Source organism: Crassostrea angulata, chromosome 3, assembly GCF_025612915.1.
Source record: "Crassostrea angulata isolate pt1a10 chromosome 3, ASM2561291v2, whole genome shotgun sequence".
NCBI classification, from domain to species: domain Eukaryota; kingdom Metazoa; phylum Mollusca; class Bivalvia; order Ostreida; family Ostreidae; genus Magallana; species Magallana angulata.
Genome location: NC_069113.1, coordinates 56,804,368 through 56,823,578, shown reverse-complemented (window position 1 = coordinate 56,823,578; position 19,211 = coordinate 56,804,368). Strand labels below are relative to the sequence as shown.

At 32.4% G+C, this 19,211-nt stretch overlaps 2 protein-coding genes across 2 annotated transcripts; both read left to right on the top strand.

Annotated features, from left to right (window-relative positions):
- Positions 1-40: 40 nt before the first annotated feature.
- LOC128177017 (uncharacterized) lies at positions 41-7,632 on the top strand. Its single transcript, XM_052843525.1, has 5 exons — positions 41-586; positions 883-2,932; positions 5,650-5,718; positions 6,146-6,235; positions 7,050-7,632. The coding sequence occupies exons 2-5, from the start codon at positions 1,946-1,948 to the stop codon at positions 7,167-7,169; spliced, it is 1,266 nt and encodes a 421-aa protein (XP_052699485.1). The 5' UTR covers positions 41-586; positions 883-1,945; the 3' UTR covers positions 7,170-7,632.
- A 3,665-nt stretch (positions 7,633-11,297) lies between these two features.
- On the top strand, positions 11,298-16,881 carry LOC128178325 (uncharacterized). The gene is made up of 4 exons (XM_052845437.1): positions 11,298-12,926; positions 13,103-13,171; positions 14,082-14,171; positions 15,726-16,881. The coding sequence occupies exons 1-4, from the start codon at positions 11,937-11,939 to the stop codon at positions 15,777-15,779; spliced, it is 1,203 nt and encodes a 400-aa protein (XP_052701397.1). The 5' UTR covers positions 11,298-11,936; the 3' UTR covers positions 15,780-16,881.
- Positions 16,882-19,211: the final 2,330 nt, after the last annotated feature.

Below are 19,211 nucleotides of genomic sequence, written 5' to 3'. Positions count from 1 at the left end.
TGTTAGAGGTATTCATTATTTGGTTGTTTTATAAACACTCTGTCAGGTGCAATAAACTCCTCCAACCAATCCATTTGAATTCATTTGAATACACAAACTTAAGATAAACAAGATAATTCTGTCTAAGACTCTTTAGGAATTTATTGTAAAGGTTTGGGGATGGGATGTTACATCCCTACACCAACCTCACCCCCTAAAAATATTTTTGGTAACTATACAAGTTGTGCAGAAACCTTATTTTTTCAAAGAGTCAAAATATCAATGATTAGCTTATATTTTACCAAGTAAAGATAGTGCAACACTTAATGAACTGACAAGTGGAGTGACAAACCGATACGTGTAATAGTATATGGATCGGTCACACCCGATGCAAGCCTGGGAACCCCCTCCCTAACGTTTTTCAGCCCTCCTCCCTCCCCCTGGTATTCAAATGATAGGATTACCAATTAAGTCACTTGAGAAAAATGGACCAATTAATCTTGAGTTGACCTCGAGTATTGGCTCAGGAGAGCCACGGGGAAATCTTGTTTACCACTCTCGCCCCTAGAATAAACGTATTCAGCAACTTACAGCGAGATACCTACAGGTACGCAGGGCTCGATCAACTGATGAACCAGAGGATGGTAATATCCCCCCCCCCCCGGTCAACAGCAGTACATTCGTATTGTACTGTAAACTTCAGGTAGTCCATCTCAAAACACAAAACAACTGCAGCTTTTTCTAAGGTGTGGTGCAGCGATGTAGAAGTCTAATTAATTTCTGAAGTTACACACTATGTACAGTTAATTCGCTATTTATTTTAAATAAAATACTTGTTGACCCGTCTTAGCAGAAAAAAATGACACTGCATGGTGAGCTGTAACTTTATATTTTCTATTTCAGGTCTGGAAAAGATACAACACATCTGACAGTGAATGGTGCTTAAGTTTATACATTGGATGTGTACAGTTTTCTTATTGAAACGCGTAGTGTACGCACCAAGCTCATTAGTTTATATTCGTAATTAAGACACTGCAAGAGAATATTGAACTTTAAATCCTATATAGATCGGAATATTTTACAGTGCATGAAGTAAAGTTACCCCCTCTTTAAATGAGTTTAATGTTAATATAATGCAAGATTAACGACAATCTGCTCTGGGAATTGTGAAAGAAGTCATTACGAGAAGTGTGTCCAAGTTCTAATTAAGAGCTGCCATTAAGTTTTTGTGACAGACAAATAAAGCAAGAACGGATAGATAACAGTATGAGTGCCTCAAAGTAGCGATGCAATAATTAATTTGGTTAATGTGGATTGATAATTGTGATAGCCCTAGAACGCCATGGAACATCATTCAGCACCGTTCCGATCTTTTATCACGTCAAGCTTATTTAGTCTGTCAAGCAGGGACGAGTTTTTTCCCAATATGAAAGGTTTCCAAAACTTCAGGGCAGTAATTACGTAACAGGGATCAAAAACGCAGGAGAAGACCGGCAGGATTTTAACGACATTAGATGTATCTATTAATCTGGCGATTTGATGTCTTTGGAAAGTGAACCAGTAAATATTACTGGTTTGTTTGCCTATTTAAAGTTTGTACTGTAGCTGAACCGCAGTGTTTTATTATAAAAGGACATTGGTTTCTACCACCATTACCGTAAATCAATTAACGGGATGGAAACAGATCTTTACATCTCATTTGCTTTGTAAATATCCACGATTGACATAACATTATTGTATTTGCTAAAAACGGACTGGAAATTACTCGGATAGATCAGCGGAGCATCACAAAGGGTTAATATCTGTTGCAGGAAAAAAACTTATCATTGATATTACCACCATAACTTTGTGAGAGAAGAAAACAGTTTCCTGAAGGATTTAATTCGATTTGTCATTTAGGTGTTTGGGTTTTACACCTCTCAAAAAGTTGGGTTTTTTGCGAACAATTGAATGTCGAAGAATTAACATGGCATCCATGAGAACTCACATGCGGCCGCTGCATACGTCACTTGCGCTGTTCGGATTATCGCATGGATCGAATTCAAGCCTTGTTGAACCCGCTAAAGCTTTTGATGCCAAAGCAAAAAGCAAACCTCCACACTTACTGTCAAAAGTGAAGAAAGTTTACTGCGTCTTTGTTTGCTGTGTTTTAAGTCTGAACGTTCTCCGTTACATCCCAAGCTTCTGGGTGGGGATCGATTTTGTCCCGCACCCCACCGCACTAAGAATCGTGGTTCTGGTCTGGTTCATAGAAAACGCCGTCAGCTCTATCGTTCTCTTCGTTTTCTTTGAGAACAAGAATCATTTTGAGCGTTATGTCCAACAGTACATCACGGTGATAAGTGACGACATTTCAAAGTATCTAAAAACCAACCCAGCATGTCAGAAAGCCAAAAGAAGCATGGTTCGAGCTCTGGTGGTCGGGTGGATTATAGTAATCTTCAATGCCGTGACAGTTGGTTTTCTGCTTTTCTCGAACCTGACGCCCGATGTGACAGTGACCCTATGTAACCCCCTGTCTCACAAATCTATACCTGTGAAGATATTCATATCCGTTCTCTTTTTGCTTTTATCAGGAGTGTGGGTTTTCCCAGTGGTTCTCCATTATTCGTTAACCACTGCTATCGAGATACGATTTCAGGAACTTCACGAAGTCATTGAAAACACAGCGTTAGAAGATTGTCCGAACAGGTTCGAGACGTTGAAGTGTGTTCGATACAAACACTTGCAATTATGTAAGATGGTGGAAACTGTGGACCAAAGTTTGAGCTACTATGTGGCAAACGTTTATCTGTTAAGTATTGGAACTGCGTGCTTTTTAATCTATGACCTGATTAGTAAAGTGAGCGGTGATCCAAACATAACAGAGATGGTTGTCTCATTATTCTGGCTGGCGTGTTCTTTTATCATACCATTTATTATCTCCATAAAATCTGCGAAAGTGCACGAAAAGGTAACAGTTCTTCTTAAAACACACACACACACACACACACACTCTCTCTCTCTCTCTCTCTCTCTCTCTCTCTCTCTCTCTCTCTCTCTCTCAGACTGTTAACAATTTCGTTGAAATTAGTTGAATTCAATATTAAATCTTATAGTTTCATCAAAGTTATCTTGATGCCTATATTTAACTTTATCCCATTTAAATCATTTTAAAGTTAAGGTTTGGAGCTTGTTTGATACCATTTCTTGAGATATGTAAGCAGTTATTAAGATATATTTCATTCAAAAATGGGCAAAACTCCAGGATTGTTACTTTTTTCTTTTTCATATTCCTTGAAAATGACAATTCAAACATGCTTATTATATTGTGTTTTCTAAAATATCAAGATCCGATACACCTTATCAAACAAAACTAATGCAATGAAGCATCACTTAAAGAATTACTGGAGATACCTAATTAATTGTGAGGAATTAATATCCGCGTAAAATCGCGAGAAGCACATATCACGTATTTAAAATCTCACTTTTGTCTTTCCGATAGATGTAAACTAATTGAAACTAAAAACTACTTAGCGATTTTAGATACTCACAATTTGATGCAATTCATTTGAAGCGCGGAATAAAGTACTCACGTAAAACAAGGAATCTACGGTATGTGTGAGGACGTCTTCCATTTACTAGATCTTGACGTTAATTTGTTGGAAAAATCTTTTCCCAACATTGCATAAAATGATGACAGACCTAAAGTTTTATGCAATATATAAGATATATATACGCTTGTGCTCTCTTTTTATCTATTTTTAACTTAGAACCTGTGATCGTCGGGGAGGGGGTGCATTTCCGGTCTTGAAACCATATACATTGTAATAACGCGATATTGCATCATTGGCCTAGATCACATGTACTACCTGCAATGAACTTAAGCCTTTTGCAACTATTCAGAGAAACCAAGTGACTCTACATTTGGTTGGTAGAACGTTATTTTCTTTGTCGGTAGATACACGTAATAATTGACCCATCTATTCCAGGATATTAACAACGCTATACTCACTGATCCAGAGTTTAATTGACCGATGCAAAAGTTTAAATGTTGTTTGAAATATGAAATTAGCGAATTAGCACGACTTGGTCAATAAATGAAGTTGAACTCAGTGTCCGTTCTTGTTTTCCAACCCTTTAATGGATATTCATGCGCAACAATCAATAGAATGACAAATGCAATAAAGATGTGGATGGCTTGGTAAATACTAGGAATCTACTTTAAACTGTTATGATAGTTAGAACAAACAATTGGACATCTTTAATAAATCGTTAATCATTTCATGAGCTTAATTGGTAACGCTTTGTCTCTTTCACCTGGGACCCATTTAAGCACATTTTCTCCTGGTTCTTTAGAAGACACAAATGACCAGCCATTACGCGTTCCTACAATTTGTCTTTGATGCCACATCTACATTTCTCGTTAAACTTTGAATACCGTCAACAACTTCTCAAGCAACTCTAAATATGAATATGAGACGTTGAAGTGTGTTCGATACAAACACTTGAAATTATGTAAGATGGTGGAAACTGTGGACCAAAGTTTGAGTTATTACATTGCTAACGTTTACCTGTTAAACATCGGAAATGCGTGTTTTATTATTTACGAAATGATACACGAAATTTCAAACGACCCCAACGTTCCAGAGATCGTTATCTCCTCGTTCTGGCTGGCAGCGTGTTTTCTGGTCCCTTTTATAACATCTGTAAATTCCGCTAATGTACACGAGAAGGTACAGTTATCTTTTCTCAATTATATCTCTAGAAGTTAAAATTAGGTCACTGCTTAAATTGATACCATTCGTTAAAAGGACAGTCGACCTCATTTTTCTTTGTGTATAAAGTAGTCCATAATATATATATATTTAAAAAAAAAATTCAAGAACGTTATAAATTTTAACGCATGGCCAAGCACTCGCGAACGTTTTTAATTGTCAAAAATATGGTTATAAATTTAATAAACAGAAGAAACACAAAAAAGTACTTACTTATTGAGGGATTTTGATAGGATATTAAGAATGTTATAAGCAATTCCGGCAGGTTTTTGTCACTATACTTCAATTACATATTATTTGGCTCAATGACAAAAGACGTGTGTTTGCAGAGACAAATTGTCAAAGTTTGAGAGTCAATGAATTCAAAAGATCCTCGAAAAATTAAATAAACGACCCCCTGCTTGAATTGCACGATGAACAATTTATTTTATCGCAATAAAGTTTTCATAAGCTTAGCAGGAATATAATTTGTCCAGCATATTTTTAATTGCACTTTTCTGAAGTGTGTTTCAATAAGTGTATTTTTGTAGGAATCAAAGATTATATATATATATATATTATATATATATATATATATATATATATATATATATATATATATATATATATATATATATATATATATATATATATAAAGTGTAACTAAAATCCGTGACTTTACGTGGTCACCGAATCTTAATTAATCATTAGGTCACAGAAGACGTTCCTCATTTTTATATAATTTTCCTTGATATATTATTCCTTATTTATTAGCATATTAAATGTTTATTCCCAAAAATTCAGGGTACATTACCAGGCTAGAATATTTAGAATTTTCGTTAAAACAGCATGAAATAAGTAGGAATTTGCAAAAGCGATGAGGATACATGTCATTTTAAATAAAGAATTTGATTTAAAATATTCACTGTTCTAGGCCCATGGTCTCTCTTCGTTGATAATGGATGTCAATTTGGACGGAGCTACAATGCAGGATCTTGCGCACGTGAGTACCAAAATATAAATCTATTTAAATGTACTTAAAAGTCTAAAATATATTGCAATATTGTATGATTTGCGAAGATTAGATAAGATACAAGGAATGTTTAGTGAATATGTTAAAGATTTGTTACGTATACCTACATCAATAAATGCATTTAATTTTGCTGGCAGACATGTCCAAATATCCTTTGTATAAAGAGTATGGTATAAAATAAAGAATATAGGAAGTATATCTATTAAATTAATACACTTTCATTTCGAAATTTAGTTGAGATAAACTGGTGGGTGGTTAAAATGTAAAGCATTCAGAACATACAGTAACATTTGATTCGCACGCAAATAAAGGTGGGTATACAATATTAATATAGGTGGATACACAATACGAAGTTTTATACTTTAATTAGAGAATGGTGTATGGATTATATATTCAGATTAACCTGTTGGTGGCCAAACTTCACGGTCCGTCCATTGGTCTGTCAGTACTCGGTATTATAACCATCACCAAGGAAATGATTCTAACGGTAAGTCGCATAATATTTTAAAGTGAATACAAAAAGGCATGCTGGATATTTACAAGATTTAAAAAAAAGCAATTGAAAAAAAAAATTCAAGAGACATTCATGTACCAAGAAGGTAAAATTCATTTTAATTTAGTTTTTTCCCTATGTATATGAGCAAAGAGCAGACACAATTGTTTCATATTTAGTTTATATCATAATAAAGCATTAAAATGGCATACATTCTATGCGCTCTTTCTATATAGACGAATGGTGCTCTAATTGATCATATTGTAAAACCACTTTCCTACAAATACATAAATTTATTGCTTTCATCTGTAAAACAAACAGAAAGTCTCCTTTAACAGCTAAAATCCAATATGCCGTAGTTGCTTGACATCAATGTAATTGATTGTATGCTGTAATTGAGTATGAATTAGAGCTGTGAAATATTTGCTAGAAATATGAAGACTTGCGCAGACAATAGAAAATATTTTGTTGAGTATGTTTAATTGAATTTCTTGTTCAGTGTGACTTAATCTAGCCACGTAGTATGGTTAAACACAAAGAACATACTTCTCTGATTTTAGCTCGCTGGAGTTTTCATGACATACCTTTTTTTGCTGATTCAGTTTAAAATATAGGTACGTATTTTATCATACCTTGGTTTAAGGCACACGGACCTTTTTTTTTTCTCTTTTTAGATTTTATTACTAGCTATATGGTAATTATCTTCATCCTCTTACTTCAAAGGTGAAATCGTTTAGTTAAGTAAAAATCAAAAATTTATTTTTAGCTGAATTTACGTCAGTACATATCTTTAACTGTTTATTTGTAGCATCATCGTTTCACCACCAAGATAAAAAGGAATCATTCGACACATATAAATGACGTAATCAAGAATAGTAACAGCATGAAGTTAGCCAACAAAATTATAATAATTATATTGTTCTCATAGTCAAACTCTGTTTATAAACATTTGTATACAGATTGTTCAAACCAAGCTTTACTAAAGAGTTCCGCACAGTATGGAAATAAAATTCCTATCATTTAAATGTTTGCCATTAATTGTATAAAAACCAGTCATTTAACAATTAAAATAACATTGAATTTTTTTTTTACTTCAAACGTAACATCAAGCATATTGAATTTTTTTTTTTACATTAGTCGTACACGACAAAGTAATTAAGCATGTATATAGTAATAAACAATGTTCTGTTGTGACTTTGTCATTTATGAAAATATTTATATTTTTAAAAGTTCAGTAATTCATTGTAATACTTGTTAAAATCATGTGCGTTTATTTGTGTATTATACTCCTTGAAATAAACACAGATTGTTCATCTTGCTATAAATATCATTATATGCATGCGTTTATAAGCGTTTCATAAAGCATTTGCACATTTTAAAATTTTTTTTAACTTGAAAACGTTTTCTTTTAAGTTAATAAAATCTAAAAATGATTTCAAAGCGTTGTTTTTAGTTTTAGATTGATTAAGACATCACATTAATTAATTGGAAATAATTTTTGTGATCGGCTTCGGCCGATCACTGTTGTGTCCATATGAGGCATCCGGCAAATGCTTCCACGTACACACGCATTCCGCTTGCATAAGTAGTTCTTTTAAAAACTTGAAGCTTTGGTTTAGTATTTATATAACATTTTACTCAGTTTTATTTCAATTCATTCATCGTAAGAGATGCAAACATACATTAAATACAGTTCGACCTGTTAATTCAAGCATGCACATTTTGTCTCACGCGTAAGAATTTCGATCGAAAGATTCATTCAGTAATGCAGTTGACCTCGATGAACTGACCTCGATCATAAGAAGATGCTCCATGAACTGACCTCGATCTATTGATGTTGCATAATAGTAGCTAGGAAGACGGCTTAATTTATAAACGAGGTTACGTTAAAATGCGACCTCAATAGCAAGTTATGATGGCATTCAATGTTTTTCAGTCGCATTAAATTATTTTAATACAACTCTTTCTTTGTATACGTGTTAATTTAATGCTCTTTGAGGAGCCCTACCTAGTATTCTGAAGAAGAAGATGTACATGTATTAACATTTAATAATTACGTTAAAAATATAATACTTGACAAGGAGTCTACGAACGGCTTTCCCCAAATTTATTTCAAAATTAAATTTGTTGACGGTTTATAAGATGACATTATGGTGTACAGATTCAAAATATTCTATATATTGTAAAAAATACAGTACTTTTTTAATCATTTTACATCAAACTGTTCATGTTGATTGCTTCTATTTATCTATATATCATTATTTCCGATCATTCCTTTAAAAGAAATACTTGTTTAAATTCATTTTCTAATAAGGGAAACTTGACATACACTCCAAACATACACTCTTCCTTTACAGATACCACCGTGAAGCGTGATAGAAAATAGAGGCTTCATTGTTGCTTTCCTATTGTTTTCCAACATGTCATTAGTACGTCATGAATTTAAAGGGACATGGTCAGAATGTGCTTTAGTCGGGCGTTTTGAAAAGGCAACCAAAATTTAAGTGTCATTTGTTGAGTTACAAGTGATCTATATAGCATACAATTTTTAGACAGGGTCACGTGACCCCGTCTATTGGTTTACTGTCAGCCGAAGTCTCAAACCGGAAGGCACGCGCAGAACACATGAATTGAGTGTACGCGTAAGATAATAGTGCAGAAAGTTTTCATGCATTTCAGTAAATATGTATTATAAAAACACACATTAAATCTTTTCAAGTCCTCTGTTTATAAACAAAATTCTATTTAGAAAATAAACAAATAGTTTTATTGATCAAAATATTCTTGCTCGGGTTCAAATGTGGAATGAGTTACGTAACTGAATGTACAGCGCCGTTGACGATTCAGTTGGTGTACGAGCTCATTTTAAATCAATAGAAGAGGTTGATGGTGGAATCGAAATTAAAGTTCCCAAACGCAATGTGCCATTTTTGAAAAGTTGTGAATTTTATTTTGACAATCTTTCACCTTAATACTACCAAACTTCATGCGCAAGCCGAAGTTAAAATCGGGACGGGTTATACACAGATGTTATACAAATTAAATAGGTGTTTCATTTGCTTCCAATCTACTTGCGGTATGACTGGTGTTCGTATCAAAAGGAATTTTGTACAAAGAAAGTAAAAAACAAGTCTGAATTTGCCTTCTCGTTCGTTGGCTCTTTAGTTGATTAAACTGAATTTAAATTTTAAACAATGCATTGTAAGCAAAATCTATAATAGATTATACATTTTGGAAAACTTATACTTCATATAATATAAACACTCTTATCGATTGAAGAACCAAGTTCTTTAATTATGGCATTAAATTACCATTACCATTACTTAATTTTCTTGAAGTAATGCATTACATTACCATTACATGAGTAAAGTAATGCATTACCATTACTTTGTGAAAAGTCAATAAGTTTTAAAAAAGTAATTTAAAAACTAAATAAAGAGTTTTTGTAAATATTTCATAAATAAAACATGCTTAAAATATTTACAGGTTCAGGTTCATGTTCACTATCAGGTTCAGATTTAATGACTTATACAAGATTGCTGTTGCACTTGTAGTTTTCAAAGTAAGGTTGGTCCCGTAACATTTACACGCTAATGGCGGGGTTGACCATCTCTGTTATTTATGTCTCTGATTTTCGGAGTATGATTTTTAATGAAAGGAACGGTTGTATCGTAATTCGTGTAGGTGATGCACGAGTTTACACAAAAAAGTAGTAAGTGGCGAACGGATTTATTTTTACCTATTAATTTTGCATGAATCACAAATGAAGAAAATCGTGTCAGATAAGTTGGTCTTAAAAATCAAAATGGCGACCGTGGCATATCTTGTTATTGTCAAAGTTCTTAGAATCTTATTGTAAAAAAAATATTTCTAACGTCAGGTGCCTGTGTTTGTTATCGGTATACTAATGTTCACTTTGTTTGTTAATTCAGCAGTTTTAGAGTTTTCGGGGTTTTCATAAAACTTTTATTACGGATACCGTCCGACTTGTGGATTTTCCTTTGGAACACAAAATTGAATAAATCTAATGGTTAAAATTATCTACTTTGATATTGTTGTTTGATTTTCCCGGTTAGTAGTAATTTTTAAAATTTTTCCTTGGGGTCTTATTTTACATAATATACCGTTGTGTCAATTTTCTACAATTATGACGGCCGGGATTGAGTACAATTTAGACAAAGTATTAGACAGTTGCAAAAAAAGCCGAATTAACATGGATTGTAACAAATAATTCAAACTCATTAATTTTGGAAGTATATTGGAGGAAATCCATGATAATTACAAATTCAAACTTTCAAGACCCCGTCTTTCAGTACTCTCAGTACTTTGATTTGCTATTTAATTTGAAGGGGCATGGTCACGAGTTAGGTCATTTTTTCCACTTTTAATGTTTGTTATACTTTATTAATAGGCAACCAAAATTGGAGAGCTATTCATTGACTTATAAGTGAGTTACAGAACTTACATTTCATTGCTATGTAACCAAAGTTTACATTTTGAATGTTGAAATGAAAATTCCACTTTTAAACCTAAAATGAATGTGATAAACGCTAGGAACTGTTTATTCATGCTTAAAATGAATCAGAAGAGAGACAAATCAGCTTGGAAAAGAAGTTTACTGGTATATTGAACCTATGTAAACAAAAACAGGGCACGAGCCTTGTTTACATGACAAAGAAATGTATGCCCTGTATCTTGCTTATAACTCATTGATAGACTCTCATATTTCATTCAATCACTAAAATGCATTCCTAAAGCATTGTAAATAATAAAAACAGAAAAATCAGAATTTGACTAAAATCATGACAATCCCCTCTAATTTTAAGACAATATGTTGAATATAAAACCGTATCTTGACATTCTATTTGAAAGCTGGAAAAAGTAATCCAGATATCTTTTAACAATTTTATATAATTTTAAAAAAGAAGTCGGGAACATTTCATATGTTGTAATACGTTTATAGAGAGACTGGAGTACCGGATATATACTGCATTTCACCCGTCACGAATAGAGAAAAATACAAGACTTGTAACCTAATTTACATTTAAAACACAATTTTGTATCTAGTTTATTATATTAAACTTTTAAAGCTTAGATATATTTGATCAATCCAAAATATTGTTACAAAGCATCATTAAAAGAACTCATAAATGTTGTATTTTAAAAATCCAATGGCTTCTTTATTTATTAGATCTTGACCTTTAATCAATAAGCATTTTAGGGATGCACAAAAGCATATAAAAATGAAGCAGGGCGGTTTAGGTATTGACAAAACGATGACACTATTTGTAAATGCAGAGTACTTAATGGACGATAAAATCCATCAAAAAATATCCCCTGATGTAGCAGCAACATTTTTATATGAATCCCCCTCTCCATTTTGTGTACGGATTTCATTTAGAACGAAACATACATTGAATTTCCATCCGAAAATACGGTACTCCGATGGTCCTGTTAAGTGTTTTATTGTTCATTCGCTCAGTTCTATTGATTCTGCTCTTCTCAGTCATTATCTTCAATCAAATCATAATTTTATACCAAAACACTCTACTGCAACCTCTAGAATAACTAATTGTGCATACCAAACACCCTAATCTACTTGCACTATTTCATATGTCAATCAGTTACAAGTATTATATTTTGTGAGAGGGATGACGTATAAATCTGCACACAATACCAGCTTCTTTCATTTAGTATGGCGCGCGCTGAACGTTTAATGAAGCCACTGCGTTTGTCTCTTGGAATATTTGGAATATGCCATAGACGACAGAAAAGTGAGGTTAACCCCGCTATAGATGATCCAGCCAAGAAAACATCTATAATTGTAAAGCGTTCAACGGAAAACTTTCTTCGGTTCTACTGTGTCTTTGTGTGCACTCTGCTGAGTTTGAATGTATTGAGGTATCTTCCATCTTTCTGGGTAGGAATAGATTTTATTCCAAACCTGACAGCACTACGAATAATCACTCTGTTATTCTACCTGCAAAACGCAATCGTCAGCATTGTTTTGTTTATCTTTTATGATAACAGAAATCATTTTGAAAGCTATGTGAAGCAGTATATCGATGCTGTGGAGGACCAAATTTCAAAGAGTCTGATGTTAAACCCAAAGAGTGATAGGATCAGAAAATGTGGGGCAAGGAATCTCGCTATAGGTTGGACATATTTTACTATTAACGCAAGTTTGACGATTTTTGCAATCAACTCAAATTTCTCCCCAGTGATACCTGGGCTCGCATGCAACCCTTTCCCCAACACATCTCTCTCAGTCAGAGTTTTGGCAAGTTTTGTACAGATTATATCATCAGGTGTGTCCATTTTCCCCGTTGTCATGTTTTGCACGCTCGTAAGCGCCATTGAGTTCCTATATGATGATCTTTATGACGTAATGAAACAGACGAAGATAGAACACAGCTCATGTAGATTGGATATTGTCAAGAATATTCGAAAGAAGCACTTGCAGTTGTGCAAAATGGTTGAAACCGTTGACCAGAGTCTACAATTTTATGTGGCTGCTGTTTTTGTCATAAACTTGGGAATTGCTTGTTTCACGACCTACGAAATGATTAACAAGTCCGTTCATAGCACCGATCTAGCAGACATTTCCATTTTATCTTTCTGGCTCGCATGCACCATATTGACTATGCTTATCATCACAAAGAAAGCAGCCACGTTGCACGAAAAGGTAATTACTATCTATCTATCTATCTATCTATCTATCTATCTATCTATCTATCTATCTATCTATCTATCTATCTATCTATCTATCTATCTATCTATCCATAGATAAATGAATACATAAATTAAATCATCTATTTAACCATATATCCATCTATCTATCTATCCATTTGGGATTTTCAGGCACATGGGCTTTCTAAAGAGATCTTTAATATCGATGTTCATGATACCAATATTGATGACATGATAGAGGTATACTATACTTTAACACAATTATATATTGAAAATGTTTTGTTTGTTAACACATTTCCGTTGTCGTTTTGTATTTGATCATTTTGGCAAGTTTAAATGGCCTCAAACTGTTAAAATACATAAAATAAAGGACTGCGATTGATTTCTTTTTTAAAAATTGCTTTATTAAATAGAAATCGATTTTAAAAAATGTGATGATTGGAAAACAGTTGTCCTAAAAGTGTACATGTGTTTGCTTCTACAGCATGAATAAAATATTTGCAACATACAAATATTTAAGTTTAGTTTGAATGTTTACATATTTATCTTTTAATTTAACAGTTTCTTGACTTCTTTACCCAATCATGGAAAAAGTAATCCAGATACCTTTATTCAATTTGAGCCCATTTGAAAAAGGGGGAAACGAACTTCATCAAAGTCATTTTCGACTGTAGGCATTCTAGATATATTTCAATAATCAAAAATGGACAAAGGTCCGAGATTTGTTACTTATTTTCTTTATATTTCATAGAAAATGACAATTTAAAACATTATTTTTCGTATGTTTAACAACAAAAATTTAAGCCACGGTACACCCTATCAAACAAAGCTATTGTTATGCAGCATCATTAACAGAATTGATATCTTGAATTTCATATACCGGTAGACACCTGTCATTTATTTAATCTTGACCTTAAGAGTATACTTGCGTCATACAATTGTGTCATATGTTTTTTAATTCGAGAGTATTTTCTTGATAAAGCCTTCCTGTCTCTCAAAGCAACACTTGCATTCTCAGAAAAAAACAATAACTGTATCTAAGAGTTAAATAACTCAACTTTTTATCATGCCATGACGCTACAGATAAAGTCAAAACAAAATTGTGTATTATTTTATTTATCTCATATAATTTTTTACAACTGTTTAAAAGTTGAACCTGTTGATGACCAAACTTCACGGTCCGTCTATTGGTCTGTCAGTACTCGGTATTATCACCATCACCAAGGAAATGATTCTTACGGTAAGTAAACATCTAATTTTAAATCCAAATGCGCACCTTACTCAATAATTCAAATGGACTGTTTTGCATCAGAAAAAAATTCAGTGTGTTAGGATACTTTTACTTTTATTTTGTCACTGCTTTTCTTTTGAATTGTAGCTTGCTAGATTTTTCGTGACATATTTTTTCTGCTACTTCAATTTCGAATCTAGATAGTTTGAAGTTCTTTCTGAAATAAACAAATTAATATATCTTTGTCAACTCAGAATTTCTTCATTTTTTGGTCTAGGGTATGACACCAAAATTGTATATACTGGACCTATGAACTGACTAACGGTGGTACTTTATTTTTGAGATATCCACAAATCAATTCATTTAATACATTTTGGTGTGTTTATTTTTTAGAGAGAAATGAGACATAATGAATAATAAAATAATTTGTTTCTTCTTTGAAAATACTTTTCGGTCCAAGCAATCTAATTTTGTAACAGAAATGTTAGACATTTCATTAAGAAGAAATGTTCTTCATTCATAAAAGCTATTCCTTTGTAATATGCCTAATAATTTGCACTCTATCACATTGTAAATAAGATTTAATCCCTGTTCTGTAAGGTTCATACATCACATCTTTCTGTATGACACAATATTGTTTTTTTTTGGTCTGTATTTAATTCTATGTCTGCTTTAGTGCAATTCTGCCTTTTAAACATTATAATGAAATGTGGTAATAACTAACAGTGTTCAAAATAAAGTCCAAACAAAAAATACAAAATGGGAGGAGGGCAAACTCTACAAAAATGAGAGGTAGGATCAGGTGCCATGGAGGAGTGAGAAATTTCCTCTGCTGACCGGTCACAACTGCTGACCTGACTGTTGATGATCTTTTTTTATCAACCTGTTTGTCAGTAGCTTGCCTCGTTTTAAGAAATTGTTCATACGTAGAAAATGCCCTTGCATATCGAATCAATTAAGAGACAAAAACTCTATGATAAGGTATGCAAGTAAAAAATCAAAATAATGTTAATGAAATACGTTTAAAGCTTAGTTTGAAATTGTGCCAATATTGTTCTACAGAAATGCAGTTGAAAATTCATATTGATTATGAACGACTCTACTTTGTTATAGAGTGTCAATGTTTGTGGTCATATTTACTTTGCTATCGTTGTGCATTACCTGTTATCAAAAAGTATTTTATGAAGACATTTAAATGTCTCTAAATAGTATTTGCCGACTCCAAGGCCTTATAGTACTTCAATTTTCGAGTCACATAGCTGATGTTTCACTATAAATGTTATGTAAATACAAAGATGAGGGAAATATATTTATTTATAAATGTTATTTAAGGAATGGGAATCATTTTTTTGTATAAGGTGATTAATTTGATCGGGGCGTGTACAATTCCATTAAAGCATGAAACGCTTTATAAGATATTTATAAGAAGTTTGATGATGTCCCAACGCAAATTATCACCTCTTAAGATTCAAAGTATAATTACTTATTACTTGCATGCATGTTGTAGACATGATAAGATATTTTTTACTTTTATTTTTTCACTGCTTTTCCTTTAAATTGCAGCTTGCTGGATTGTACCTGACATATTTTTTTCTGCTACTTCAATTCCGAATCTAGAGAGTTCAAAAGTTCCTTCCAAAATAAACAAATGGATTTGTCTATGTCAAATCAGAATTTGATGTTTTTTGGGCGATGATATATACCAAAATTGTGTATACTGCACCTTTGAACTGACTTAAGGTGTACTGAATCTTTGAGATAACCACAAAACAATTTACTCATTCATTATATCATAGTGTGTTTTTTTTTAACATGGTAATCATCATTCAGTTAAAGCTTTACGTTTTGTTTAAATTTATGTTGGTTATAAATTACATGTAAAAAAAAAATAATACGAAGAAAAAATGAGATAAGGATGAGATATAATGAATAGTACAATGTTTCTTTTTTAATATCCTTTTTGATGCAATCAATTCAATTTTATAACAGAAATGACAATTCATTATGAAGAAATGTTGTTCATTTTTATAAACCATTTCTTTCTGATCTAGCATTATAACATCTTACACCGTCACTTTGTAAACAGGTTTTATATTCCTGTTCTGTAAGGTAGACATCATATCTTTCTGACACCAATACTGTTATATATTTTATCCGAGTTAAATTCAAACTTTGTATTTCGTTTTTATGAATTTTTGAGATGGTTGACAGACTGTTATTTTCATTTTTTCATTCAATATCTTCGTTAGCGGCGCAATCATGCATTTCCATATTTACAAACATCATTAGCAAACAATCAAAATAATGCATTACCAATAAATTAATGACATAAATTTAATGGTTTTGTTTGAAATTTGGTCTATTGGTTTACGAAAATGCAATTTAAAACTCATATTGATTATGAACGACTGTATTTTGTAAGAGAGGATCACCAGTCAGCAGAGGGTGCGGCTGATCATACTTCTAATTTTTGTAGAGGTTTGTGTTTGCTCTGTTCCTGTTTTGTATTTTCCTTTGAACTTTTGATTTTATATATTGTTCGTTATCAACACATTTCATTGTCGATGTTTGTCATGTTTACTTTGTAATCGCTATGCAATAATGTATTTTTAAACGACATTTAGATGATAACCCTCTCTAAGTATTATTTGCCGACTCGAATGCCTAATGGCATTTCAATAGCGGAGTCACGTTGCTAATGTATCACTATTGGAATTAGTATCAAGAAAACTAAAGGTGATAATTTTGATTGGGGCGTGTTCAAATTCAATAAAGTTTCAAGCGCTTTATAATAGGTTTAATCATTCCCTGACCGAAATTATCACCTCCTTATATTCAAATAATGATTCCTTATACTCTATATCTATATAATTTCATTAGTTGTACGAAGACTTTTTTTTAATATATATATATATATATATATATATATATACAAACACGCACACATACTTTTTATTTATTATATTAATTGAACCCCGCTTGCGTCCCAACAATACGCCATTTGAATTCATTGGACTGTATTGACACTATGGAGTGTAAATATCTTGATATAAAGGAGAGATAATAGTGGTCTTAACACGATAATTAACCATTACCATTTTTTTTATATTGTTATTAGAGTAAAATAATATTGATGCGATTAGAGCTACTACTGTTGTCATTTCATATACTATTTGATATTAACGTCCCAATTTGCAAATTCATGTTAATATGTAACTGAAAGTGTGAAAATCAAGCACCATTATAAAATTGAAAACATTTATAATAAGATTGTATGCGAATGTAATTAGAAATTACAGAATAATACATTAAGTTGTAATCTATTTTGACATAAATATAAGTAAAGACCAAGCAACTGCTCTGATAATGTTAAGACACTATAAAAATATTAAACACTCTCTATTGTATTGTGACAATATCAAAGAAACATTGTCAAAATTATGTAAAATTTTGCAAATTGATATACTATGTGGTAACCTTTCATTTTAGGTCTCTATTATGAAAATAATTATAAGGTGGAATTTTGTAAAAGTACATTAACTATCTTGTGTTGCTTTTAGGATATATGTTGCTTTTAGAAAATATAAAAGATAAAAACTTTTATGATTAGAACTAATTTTTAATGGATGTTTATCAACCATAATAAGTAAATGTGTTTTTTAATTTAAAGTTTCAAGCATTGGAAATCCATAGAAGAAGGCGCTCTTTAATTTCCGTCATCTAAAACAAGAAAGGAATATTGATTGAATGATGAAACTACTAGTATTTCTAGATCTTCATAAATCAAACTTAAACTATAACTTCATGATATGATATTGCATTACTTCTTTACAGAAATATGATTATGAATACAGAGTATTGTTTAAAGTAGGAACTTTTTTTTGCTCTTACTGTCACATCCAGGACACTCCCAACGAATGTTTACGTTGCAGACTCCCGTTCCGGACCTGTAGCTCCCACTGATGACCCTGTTAAAGGCCATGTAAAGTGTATTGGCTCGGTCATTTGGGTCTTGTCCACTGAGGGCAAAAATGCATCTGTTGCAATCCTTGGCCTCAAATCCCTTGTCATTCGTTATTTTGACGTAATTGTTGGCAACAAAAATGGTGACTCTTTTGACATCGGGCGCTAAAAGGCTATTTGCCCATGTTGTTCTCATTGAATGACAAAGATCAGATTTAAACTCAAACAAAGTAGGATAAAGACCGAATATTTCAGCATCATTTTCTGTGTCACTGGCATCTCCACCTTAATGAAATTCAATCAATGCATTATTTCACAAACAAACAATAACAAAGAAAAAAAATCATTTTTTTTTTTAAAATGTCTTATCTTTCTTACCCCATCCATTGTTGCTTGGGCTATCTCCTACATTAAACATATATCCCTTTCTATCGTCTCCTAAGAACATATCAATTCTGAGCATGCGTCTTCCGCACATTGGAAAGGACACACATCCGTCCTGGTGCCAGTCATAGAGACATTTTGTAAGGGTTTGGAAATTTGCTCGCAGAGTCGCCATGTAGCTACATTTAGCGTTTGCTGATGATTGAGCCTGAAAAGATGGATGCGATACTCCTTCTAAAGTGCCCGTAAATGTTCCTCTGTTTAAGTCAATGGACAATCCATTTTGACGTGGACAGCATATATTCTTATTTGCATCTAACAATTGAAAAAATAAAAATATTAAATTAGTAAATCAGTAGAACTTTTAAATGCACAAATCTAAAGACAGAGTGGGACCCTCAAAAGTAAAAATTAGTTAATCACATTGTGAAATTATTTAAAATATTCCTTGGACCCCCTCCCCCTCCCAAGAAAAATTTAATAATCCCTCACCCCCCCCCCCAAAAAAAAAAAAATCTTGGTCCGCCAATGACTTAAATTTTTAAAGACTTTGCGTGTAATTTTGTTAATCTGAAAAAAACCCACACAATTTTTTAGTTAAAATTGTATTTGAATGAAATTTTCAATAAAGTACACCTCATTAAGGACATGTATTCTAAAAACATAAAATTATGATCAAATACGAAAGTCAAACAAATTTAA